Source organism: Durio zibethinus, chromosome 25, assembly GCF_047325235.1.
Source record: "Durio zibethinus cultivar Kanyao isolate XHJ-2024 chromosome 25, ASM4732523v1, whole genome shotgun sequence".
In the NCBI taxonomy this organism is placed as follows: Eukaryota; Viridiplantae; Streptophyta; class Magnoliopsida; order Malvales; family Malvaceae; genus Durio; species Durio zibethinus.
In genome coordinates, this window is record NC_143186.1 from 15057450 (window position 1) to 15069956 (window position 12507).

The following is a 12507-nucleotide window of genomic DNA, read 5'->3' on the forward strand; positions in this document are numbered from 1 at the left end:
GTACACTATTTTTTATTTTCAGACAAAAACTTTGATGATAAGACATGCTGTAATGGGAATGGTCCAAGCATTTAGAGCATCAATCTAGCCTTGGACCAAGGGCTGAATGAAAAAATTTCAGGTTTGGTTCTGCCAACCCTTGTCTCATGTATTGTTTGATTGGTTTCCTCATTTAGTAACCAAATAACTTTGGACCACAAATTTTGAGTTTTTTTTTCTTCATTTTTTCCTGTTTTTGTTCCATTTTGTCAAGTATTAAGAAACTTCAACCACTAACACTTGTCCAATTAGAGCAAGCTTTTCCTTGATCATCAATGTGCATTTTTCTTAATTATTTTTCTGAAAGATACATTTTCTTGATTATTGGTTGCATGCAATGTACAATTAATTTGGTTGTCCTAAGTACATAGAATTTTGTGCATACAAGCAACCCTCAAATAGAAAATAATTGAATTTTAATTATATAGATTTGTTATCTAAATCCCAAAAAGTGTAGAAATATTTACCTTTTTTTTTTTCATGATTGAAGTATTGATTTAATTTTGTAAAATTTAAATTTTTAAAATCAATTTTTTAAATTAAAAATCATATATTTATTACTAAATTAAATATTTGAATACTTAAAATATAATTTTTTTTAGATATGCAAAATTATTAAAAATTAAATTTTAGTCATTAAAATTAAATGTTTAATAGTTTATTAATAAATTATGTGATGATATCAAATTGTATTTTAAATTTGGAGAATAAATATTTCAACTATAAATTTTAAATACTGTTATAAAAATAGCAATTTTGATCAAATAACTCTCGGTAAACCACAAAAATTAAGAAAAAATTTGTCACACTTTTCAATAATCTTGGCCAACTCTAACAAATGGATCTTGCCCAATCTTAATATCCAATCCCCACAATTATTTTAACCAATGTTGTCACGTTTTTATTGATACAAGCATGAATGATGTGGTTAAGTTGCCATTGAAGATTTTCTCAGGTCTATCTGATAACTTCTCCTTACATGAAGCTCTCGTTAACTTTTGTCCTTAGATTTTCACATCTCTAGGCTTCATGAATTCATTCAAAACCATCCGTTTCTTTATTTGAATCAGGTTCCAGCATGTTTTCTTTAGTCTTCACTAGATTCACAAGGGCTTTTGCCTAATGGTTTTGTATGATGAATGGTCCTTGAAGCTGAAGCAACGTGAATCTTGAACTACCACTGTAGCTTTTAAAACCTAGACATAATTAGAAAGGATAGAATTTGAGATCATTGTTAGGGCTTGCTTGATATTGTGGTATCTTAATTATTTAATTAAAATTTTTATTACCAAATCAGCATCCATTGATTATTAAGTTAATCATTTCAATTGACAACATCCACAAAAGTTCATTGATCAAATCAATATAAATTCATTATAAAAGATGAATTGGATCACATGTAATTCATTTTAAACTCTTTACTTTCCTACCTTGTCCTTCTCTCTACCTTCCTTGCACACTTTTACCTAATTCATTATAAAAGATAAAGTTGGATAACCGGTATTTCATTTTGAACTCTTTCCTTTAATTTCACATACGTTTACCTACTTTCTTACCTTCTCTATTTATCTACCTTCCTTCACCTGTTATATTTTGCTGATTTGAACGTTGAACCCTACCCCAAAATCCTACCTCCAATGCCCTCCTAACATTCTTTTTGTTACAGATTATTCCAATTTCTAAGTCAGCCACTTGACCAGGCTTCAAACAATCATTCAGTCACCAAACCCAGAAAACCATTGACAAGCATTGAATTTAAAGTTTATTACGAATAAAACAGGATAATTTGTTCAAATAGAACCATTTTTCTCATTCCTCAATAATTTAAGGAAGCTGCCAAATATGACTTCAGAGTCAGACGGATGAAACATGATGCCGACCTAGGAAATTAATGAACCAATGCCGTAGATAGAGTTAATAAATAGGGCCAAGTGGTTCTTCTTTGCAGTTATCCATAGATTGAATTAATGAAGTCCAAAGCCATTGATTTGCAGTAAAGGAGCCAATGCTGGCTGATGGATTCATCAGTTCACCCTTTTAGGCTTCTTTAGGTCTGAAGGAGCCATTGCGGCTGTGGGCTGTGTTCACAATTCATATACTTTATAGTTTGTTGATGACTTTGTTACATTCAACTTTAAGTCGTGGACAAAACCAACCAGACCAGCGATTTTTTCTTTCTAGTTCGATCAAACCTGTTGTCCAGCATGGTAGGAAATAAAGAACAGATAGATTGTTCATTCAGGGACAAAACATAGCCAATACCAAAAACATGGATGCAGCAGAAACCACCAATGGGTGTTGGGAGTTCACAGAGCCAAGGTGTTCAGTACCTATGTAGGGTCCAAAAATGAAGAGTATGCCACAGTAAGTTTGTGGATATGGAGAAGGTAAGGAGGTTGAAAGATCTTGTAGGGATCTTGGCATTGTAAAAAGCTCCAAGCCCCTCCCGTTGATAAGAGAAAGAAGACAAAGCGTAAGAAATCTGCAAGTACAAAAGCCATCGAAGTCAAGCTGCACCGTAATAGAAGAATGAACGGAATGGGATTCCAAGGCTGCTTAGACTTTACAAGTCCAGAAAACAACAATAAAAGCATAGAACTAATCATCATATCATACGAAACATACGTGTAAATACATAGTAAGACAACAGAGCTGGAACATTATTACGCCAAATACATAGCTGCTGACAAGAGTTGCTGGGGGCACAAAGATAGGTACATCCCCGAAGCTATATTTCGCCTTCGGTTAACCTTAATGCTACTGCGATTATCTTGACAAAAGGCAATGCTACACAGCTAGATTTTGCTTCTTTCATCACATGAAATAATCTCAGATCTCTGCATTTAACTTTTGACTAACAATAAGCTCTACAAGAATGGGCCATATCTGAGCAAATTACAGTTGCCGAGTGGAAAGATATACACATGATTAATCAGAGAGATATTTCTCAATAAGCTATAAGCTTAGCTAAATATGCCCGCAAGCCATCCTAAAAACACCAAACTATACCAAAAAAATCCACCCAACAACTCGGATCATTTTTCACAGGAGAATCAGCAGCCAAATTTTTTTGCAGCGATCGTCTAGACAATGCTCATCTTGATTTGCTGTCTACAAAATTTAGCTCAACGACCAGAAACAAATAATGAAGTGGCTGATATTTGGTTCCCTTCTAACTGAACTTTTCTCATCTTTGCCTTGTCAAGGCGTGCTCGCCGAACCGCTTCTTGAATTTGGCGATCATGATCCTTGAGCATCTGATCCATGTTGCCTGATGGAACTAATAAAGGACCAGAATAGTGAATTTTGCGACCCTTTGACCCATAACCAAGCTGGAAACAAACATCATTGAGAAGCACGTATCAGATACTTGAAATGGATAAAAGTTATGAGCAAGCAACGAAAAACCTAAAAGTATGTTGTACAGCAAAAACCAAACTCAAAATACAAGAATCATCGAATTATAACAAACAGCCCACTTTACTACAGTGAGGCTCTTCTTTTGCACAAAGTTGACCGGGACAATCAATCATCAAGGCAGGAAAACAGGTTCACTACTTACCAGAACTGGATCTTTGTTGTTACTTCTTCCATCTTCTTTTTGCTGCACATTATGTTTCAGATCCGGTTGGATGAAGGATTCTGAGGCCTCTTTAAAAGACCCAGGAAATCTTGCAATTATTTTTGGAGCTTCTGATTGTGAAGAACCAGATCTTTCTCTGCGATCTTCAGATACAAGACTACTTCTCCTTGCTGCCACTAAACCTGACATCAATGACAAGTCAGCCCCAGTTGAAAGTTTAGGAGCATCATCCAGGTTTTTCCCAGACTTTGCCCATGCAGCCCGGTGAACCAGTGGCCCTGAATGCGAGGCTCTCTTGTGATGATACCCCTGTGCATCCGCATTTGACTCTACTGCTTGTGATGGTCTAGGTGGATCTATAGGAAAGCCTGAGGCAACTTCTTCAGGATGAGGATTAAACTTCTCACTCCGGCTCTTAGAATTGGATTGACAATGTCTTTTCTGGAGTGTCAAAGCAATGTTAGTAATGTCAAATTAATGTTACTGTTCTAAAAGATGAAAACTTGATAAAATAAGAATTACAAGCTATATCAAATTATTTAAGTAATATCAAGCAGCATCATATTACCTACCTAGATATCTAAATCCAATCCATCTAGTAGTAAATAATCACTCAAATCAATATCATAACAAACTTCAATAAACAATTCAGTTGGCATACTACCAAGTCAGTCCTAGCATAGCAGTGCACACAAGTGAAGAAAAGAAAACTAAGACTTGAAATTTTTTAACAAATAGCTATCCAAATCTCTCTCCCCTTATAATCTATTAGTCAACTGGATCTCATAGACGCAAAAGAATATAGAAATGCCAAAAAATAATAGATTAAGTCATGTATAAGCTGATTATTTATGCACTTCCAATTGCCCTAACCAAATTACAAACTGATAGAAGAGGCATTTGTTTATAAAATGCCTATATTCCTGGCTAAAACTAAATAAATGAAGTTATCAAAACTTTTGGGGAAAGGTATCCAAATTGGTCTGATGGAGTAGTGACAGCCTTCAGAACTGGAGGCAAATGGTCACTGGAGAGCACTGGAGGACATTAATGTGTTTTATGCTTCGCACCCAGTTAATATGATGATTGTTCAAAGGTATTTTAGTATTTTAAGCATTATGGCCAAATGGAGGATCACCAATCCACACTTTACTCCATGATTTTCTTGTTACTGTTGTCCTAGGCACTTCATGCCTTTGGGCTTAATTGGGTTATATGGTAAAGCATCAATTGAATTGGTCATTACAGCAGCATAAGCATTGAGCACTGTCCCTCAAACTGTGCGGAGAACAAGACATTCACCTTTGACATAAATCAGTGAGGTCACTACAACCGATTAGTTATCATTTCTTCCCTCCTCTCCCACCTTGATTTTACTCAGATTTTCAGAATCTGAAGTTAGATTCGGCTTCCTTTGTTATTTTCGTTTTCAATTCCTTTCAGGGTTCAATTTATGCTTATTATAAGTTTATAAAAGCCTGCCCTTGAATGAAAGAAGAAACAAGGAAAGAATTATCTCAACCATATGTTTAAAAAGAGGGATAATTTACTAACATGTCTAGAGTGGGACTAAGCACCTAAAACAAGTTAGAATACCATGTCATTAAGCTTTAATACCAACCCCATGTAGCAGAAAAGGCTTAATTTGATGTTTTTGTATGTCATTATGCTTAAAGATCTTGTGAGTTGTGATAATGGTCAACATCTAGATGCATATACTAGTTAAGGATGCCCATCACCAAACATTTAGAGCAAAAACAAAAGGGAATCGGAAACTATTACCTGCATTGACAAGACTAGTTCAGCATTAGCATCAGGAGCTGGGACAGCTCGAGACTCTCTTGTTGCTCTCCTATCAAGTTCAGGTCTCTGGCCTTTGGTTCCTGCTGCTCCTTGTCTGCCAATACAAACAAAAGTAGTTTATTATCACCTATATAAACTTAATAACCACTCAAGATTTCAGGCCAATATGGCAGCAGTGGCAAACCAGCTAAAGAAGATGATAATAACTCGTCCAATAAAAACAAACACCAAGTTTACAGCAGTCCAGCATAGGCTGAAGAACAAAGAGATCAAATTTTTGATATCTGGACTGACATGCAATTACAAGTTTTTGTATGATCCTCTTAAACCACTCTATTTTCGTTGGAAGTAAATGCCTCATAAGTATCCAAAGAGTTCAATGAAAGTTTTCATTAAGAAGCATGAGATTTTCCAACTAACATAAGTGCCATCAAAAAAAAAAAAAACTAAAGAATATTAATATTTTATAGTAATTAAATATACAATATGCACCTTCTAGCTTCCTCATCCCTCATTTTTGCATCAAACTCTTTGCTTGGCGGATACTTTGGCAAGCTCGAAGGATCACAGGGAAGAGGTTTTGTTGTGAAGAACTGAAAAACAAAAAAAAGAAAAAATGAAGGACACTAGATAATATTGATAAATCATTAGAACAGAAAAGAATAACAATGTGATTTAGGACTAAAGAAGCACATCCTACCATTTAGAAAGTTGCATACAAAGTTGTCAATACTATTCTAAATGATGTGTCCCAAATTAAAATTTCCAAAGTCATAGTGGCTTAGATGAGAAGGTAATAAAGCACTGCTGTTCTTGTATCCCCAGACACCAGGGGATACAACACAACCCAAGTGGTTACACAAGCCAAAGTTTTGGCATTCAAGTTTCATATTTAAACTCTGGCACAAACTCTTTAAAAGCCGGTCCCGGAAGCTCATGTTAGTACATGACAATTAACCATGATAGCAGACTGCCTGGCATACAGTAATCATGCCCATAAATACCATTAAAATTTATACTGAATGAATGAAATATAGAAGAACAAAGTTCTGACCCAGTTGTCAAACAAAATATGTGCAACTTGTCTTTCAATACTAGAATATGTCTTACCCTCTGAATGAAAATCATTTTCCCTTAAATATTTTATCAACAATGACAAAATTTGTCAAAAAAGAATATAATAATTGAAAAAGGAAAACAGCTAAATATAAGCATTGATTTCATGTCATCTTGCTAAAATAATCAAGTCATTTTACAAAAAATCAATCTTCATTACCAACATTCACCCCATGGCACCATCCCCCTGAAAGAGAGAGGAAGAATAGAAATGCTTGCTAACATGCATGGATTATAAATGTCTAAAATTTTAATAAAACATAATTTTTAAAAAAATTATACCTCACTCTTGAGGGAAGAAGCTGCAGATCCACGATCAGTGGGGTCAACGGAAAGTAAGGTCTCCATGAGTGCTAAAGCTGGCGCTGGAAATTCCTTAAATGTTTCTGCAACACAGCGTCTATAAGGTTGTTGGGGCTTAAAAATGGTTGCGTGAGGCAACTTTGATTTTCTCCAATAATCTTCAGAAGGTGAGCCACAAAGTTTGAAAATTTTATGCAACTGCTCCACCTAAAAAGCAGAAAGACACAGGCCTCAATCATTTAACTTGCAACCAAAGCTTTCCAATGTGACAGTTTAACAAACCATGTCAGATTGCCACAAACAAGATAGAGACAGAACATAATTCAAGATAACTTAATAGCTATCCAGGTCATTGCAAACAAATTCCTAATTGAAAAATGAGATAACGATAAACACGAGATCCAACATCAATAAATGTGAGCTTGCTTTCAAAGTTCACATTAACAGAACATAATTCAAGATAACTTAATAGCTATCCAGGTCATTGCAAACAAATTCCTAATTGAAAAATGAGATAACGATAAACACGAGATCCAACATCAATAAATGTGAGCTTGCTTTCAAAGTTCACATTAACAGTATTTTAATGGTCATACAGCCTAGTTATAGGAATGGACATGTCACCACTCAAATTTATTTACCCAAATATGCATAAAAGTGATTAGTATCACAGGAAGAGAGAAGCCCATATAACACATAGTGTAGTAGTTAATGCAACTGCTTAAAAAATACTGCAGGACACTCTTATCATAAGCTAGACTATATCTACCATTGCAATAAATTCTCATGAGCACTTAGATCAGATGGCCAGAGGCACCTTCAAAAGAATCAAAATAAAGCAAAATCTAGAAAAACAGTAAAAAAATTTAAGTGCTATGAAGTAAAAGTACAGGATATGTGTAAAAGATGAAGGTCAATCCCACATAAATACTATCTCCAAAACCAGCTTACGAACCTAGAAACACATTATTGTAGGGAACATCTTAAACAAACTACATCTACAAGAACCCTCACCTCCCTAATAAACCCAATAGGAGCACACTCTCATTGCATATGCAGTGATTTGCCCCTTTTAAGCACCAACATAAACTTTTGAACTGATCAAGAAATCTCCAAGAACATCTAATGTGCAGTGCTGATAGTTCTAAGAAAAAATAAAGAATTCTCCCACTATTAAGCACACTTTCCTGGTCAGCAGTCAGAATTGGAAGCATACCGATTCCACGTCCTGCAATGGGCTTCTCTCTCTCTCTCTCTCTCTCTCTCTCTCTCTCTCTCACACACACACACACACACACACTCACACACTCCACCATGGCTCTCATGATTTTATTCAAATGTTAGATTTCACTAAAGATTCTTGCATATTCAATTTGCTTTTGTCTTTGGGCTATCTCATCATTGAGCCTGAACCTGCCTAAACACTTCCAAAATATAGTTCAAATATATCAGTCAGCTCAATTAAGTTGGCTCTTAAGATATCATCGATTCTAGAATCACTCAAGACTCGTGTGTATTCAGATAGCAACAGGTTGATTTGCGCTGTTCTGATCAAGCCTAAATCTTCCTCAAAAACCCCAATTAGGGACAGATGTTTTGGCCTTAATCAATACCTTGGTAAAATTATATCATCTGTATAATAAATACTAGGTCGATATACAATTTGAAGCTCAATCAACCACATATCACATATTCTGTCACTAAAATAATTATTATGCATCTCACCTTACACTAAAGTTTCTGGTTACAACTCTAAATGCTTATTAGGAAAACTTTCATTTAAATGATAAAAGCGCACCTCAGTTCTTCCAGGCATAATAGGTTTGCCGGCATATAACTCAGCAAGTATGCAACCTGTACTCCATAAATCCACAGCAGTACCATAGTAAGTGGCTCCAAGTAAAAGCTCTGGTGGTCTATACCAAAGAGTTACGACACGGCTTGTTAAGGGCTGACTTTGATGGGGATCATAAAAACTAGCCAGACCAAAGTCTGCAATCTTCAAGATGCCATTATTGTCAATTAGAAGGTTGGAACCCTTTATGTCACGATGTAGGACACTACGGCTGTGACAATGATCAAGACCACACAAAAGTTGCTGCATGTAACACTTAACCTGCCCAATAGCTCAATAAATTGAATGTCAGGATAGCCCTTAAATGCAAATCATAAAATTCTGATTTTGCAGAATATTATCCACTCGTTAAGACTGCAACTTACAAAATAATAATAATAATAATAAAGCAAAATCACGTAATCCCCATGTTTGGAAGATCTCTTATGGGAATCTTCATTCTGGACCACAGTTACTACTTAGTACTTACTAACAAGTAAACTTTGGAAAGATATTAAATTGCAGCAAAGAACAAAATATGAAGGCAAAACAATCTGATGTACCTGTGATTCTGAAAACTTCAGACCAGGGTGTGAAGCAAGACCAGCCAAATCATGTTCCATGTACTCAAAAACAAGGTACAAGCTGCAAGACATCCTTGAGGTTACCAGACCTTCCAGCTTTATAACATTTGGATGATCAAGTCTACGTAGAACGTGAATTTCCCTTGCCATAAATCGAACACTCTCCGGCTCAAGGTTATCAAATCTTACTTTCTTCAGAGCAACAATTTTTTTCTGATCTAAATCACGAGCCCTATAAACGTTACTATAAGTTCCCTGGCCAATCTGCATAGAAAATACAAGTTAATCTAACAGATGTGATTACTAGCCACAAGAAACTGCCAATTTAAAGGACATAGATAAGAGAAATTACACTGAACGCCTGTGGCATAGAATCAACAAAACATATTGAATTCCAAAAATCTACATTCTTAAGCTTCATTGTCCCAATTACACATCTAGAAGCCAGTAAAAGGGTGGCAATTTAAGGACCAAAACAACAGGGCATGAGAGTGGAGGAGAAAGACAAAAATGTTAAGATGGCTTAATGTTGAATAAAGGTATATTATCACTTGATTTAGAGAGAATTATTGTTTCTAATTGCAAATTGGTAGTGTTTTGATTTTATTGAGATTGATTTAGTACAAGGTGCACTTGCTTCAGTGTTTATCTATATCTATATCTATATCACATCTGCACTTTATTTAAGTGTAAAAAGTTTGTTATTCTACTAAATCATTTATAATAACCCATACTAAAATTTCAATTGACTATATGAAACTAAATATTATGTCCTGCAATAGAAATTATAGGATAGCTTCTAGAATTTTTCATAACGTAGGGTAAAAAAAATAAAAAAGAAAGTCAAGATAGATACATTATACAATCAAACCACTGCACAAATACCCAACAAAGTAGAGAAAATTTTGTGTTCAAGAACAGAGATTGAACTATAGACCTCCCAGTAAAGCATTGTCACACCTGAGAACAAAGATATCTTTGTAATGCAAAAAACTAAAATACTAATTGCATAGCGGCTTAGGAATTATGAATTAGGACAACATATTTTACAATCATTAACAGATATCCAAATGGATTACAATAACTAAGATTCTGAATTTAATAACATAAAGGTGAATCTCGACAAGTAATGCAGAGACTAACAGGGTACAACTTAAATATCAACTGATAAGTCATATAAAGAAATTATAAACGATATTTGCAACATGAGGACCAAGCATATAACAAGCAACACTGTAACCAAATAACTAGATTTAAGTAAGAGCACAATTACTTTATCCAGCTTTTCAAATGAGTCTGCACGCCGCGGTACCCATCCCTTGATTGCTTCTCCCGCCACTGCAGATAACCAAGCAGGCCACCCTGCCGCCACCTGCTCTCCTTCTGTAGCTTTTGGAACACTACCCATCCCTGGGTGTTGGCTAACAACATACTCCATCTTCTCCCTCTTCCTGTCCAAATTCTCGCCATTCACCATAACCAAACCATTCACTTTTTTATCAATCAACATTGTTCTCCCTTCATTGTTATCATACCGATCCTTTGCTCTATGCACTTCCTCCCTCCTCGAAGAAGTAGCCCTTGATACCCTAACATCTGATGAGGCTTTACTCGAAGGCCTCTCTCTAGGACTCTCCTTACTATCATCAATAGCAGAAGGCTTACAACAGATGCACCCCATCATACACCAAAACCACCCCTCAACAAAACCTTATTCAGTTCTTCTTACAGTCACTAACTACCCTTCATACCTTCAAGAATTCTATTTTTCCAAGATTATCCTCCTCATTCATTCTCATCATACTCAAAAGCTTAAAAACTCAACTAAAAACTAAAATCCCAACCATTCAAATTTCAACTTAAACAAAAACCCCTTCCTCACCAGCATTCAACCAAATAAAAATAACGAAGAACCCATTTTTCTAAAAAACCAACAAAGCTGCAAACTTTACTAAAACCCAATATTCAAAGCAAATTATCCAGTCTAATCAAAATCCCATTTCTTCAACAACATTTAAGCAAAATGAACATATGACAAGAGCCCATTTCTCTATAAAACTCAATAAAACCACAATTTTTACAAAAAAACTAAAAAAAAAAAAATCCACTCCCCGAAAAAGCTTCCAAGATAAACAAACTAACACAAATTCAATACCACCCTTCAAAATGACAGTTTTTTTACACTCTCAATTTTTCTTCTACTCTCCCTATCCAATTGAATGATTCAAAACCCACAATTCTAAACTACATAAAAGCCTAAAAAACAAAAAAAAAAAAAAAACTAACTAAAAATCTTAACTTTGTTCAGGTAACTTCAAGAAAAAGCTTGTTCCTTTGCAGTAAAAAAAGGTTGGAACTCTGAAAACCCTACGGAGATAAAGTGATCTAGGGTTTGCAAGTAAAAATGGAAAGAGAGAAATGGATCTGAAGGTGCGAAGAAAAGAAAGCCTTTTTTTGGATTTTGAGATTTTTTTTACATATTTTTCCTTTTTTTGGTTGTGAGGAAAGGGGGAAATTAACTATATTTGGAGGCAATAATTTATTGATAATAAACATTTAACGGCGAGTATTTAATTTTATTGGATTTATGGTTTGTAAAACCCAATGTGTATAAAAGACATTCTTGATGCATTTGATGAACGCACGCGCTTTATAAATTAAAGAGTTTGTTTGCGATGAAATTAATTTAATCAATTAAAATTATTTTTTATTAAAAAAATTTTAAATTTAAATTTTATCAGTAATTATTTATTAAAATTATTTATATTTAAATTTAAATATTATCAATAATTATTTATTAAAATTATTTTTAATATATAATCTATAATTATTTTTTAAAATTATTAAGTATGATATATCTTATTGTAATTTAAAAAATTAAAAAATTTATTTATCTTAAATTTTTTTATCAAAAAAATACTATAAAATCTTATTTTTATTTTATTTTATTTTATATTGAGAGAATAATTTCTTTTTAGTATAAAAAGTACACATAAGAAATGACATGTTTTTGCCTCTTTTTCTTTTTCTCTCGACTAATGATTTGCTTTTTGAATTTTGTGATACCTTAAATGAATTATATAAATTACCAATAATTAGTTGTGAGAAGAAATAATATTATTTAATATTTATAACTTTGAAAATTTGATAATGAATCGACACTCATCAGGGCTAATTATATTTTATTTATAATAATTACAACATTTTAATTAAAAATTGTAATTGGTATATTAAAGGAAAAAATA

At 34.1% G+C, this 12507-nt stretch overlaps 1 protein-coding gene across 1 annotated transcript; it reads right to left on the reverse strand.

Moving 5' to 3' along the window:
* Positions 1 to 2619: 2619 nt before the first annotated feature.
* On the reverse strand, positions 2620 to 11696 carry LOC111275841 (putative serine/threonine-protein kinase At1g54610). The gene is made up of 8 exons (XM_022861388.2): positions 10536 to 11696; positions 9242 to 9526; positions 8643 to 8960; positions 6824 to 7051; positions 5918 to 6018; positions 5405 to 5519; positions 3602 to 4063; positions 2620 to 3371 (listed from the first exon to the last, which is right to left on the reverse strand). Exons 1-8 carry the CDS (start codon positions 10944 to 10946, stop codon positions 3165 to 3167), a joined length of 2127 nt encoding a protein of 708 aa, XP_022717123.1. The 5' UTR covers positions 10947 to 11696; the 3' UTR covers positions 2620 to 3164.
* Positions 11697 to 12507: the final 811 nt, after the last annotated feature.

Coding starts and splice junctions, on each gene's coding strand:
- LOC111275841 (XM_022861388.2), bottom strand. CDS start 10,946: ATGATGGGGTGCATCTGTTGTAAGCCTTCTGCTATTGATGATAGTAAG. Junction 7,052..8,642: donor TTATGCCTGGAAGAACTGAG/GTGCGCTTTTAT, acceptor TCTGCTTTTTAG/GTGGAGCAGTTGCATAAAAT. Junction 6,019..6,823: donor CTTCTTCCCTCAAGAGTGAG/GTATAATTTTTT, acceptor TTTGTTTTTCAG/TTCTTCACAACAAAACCTCT.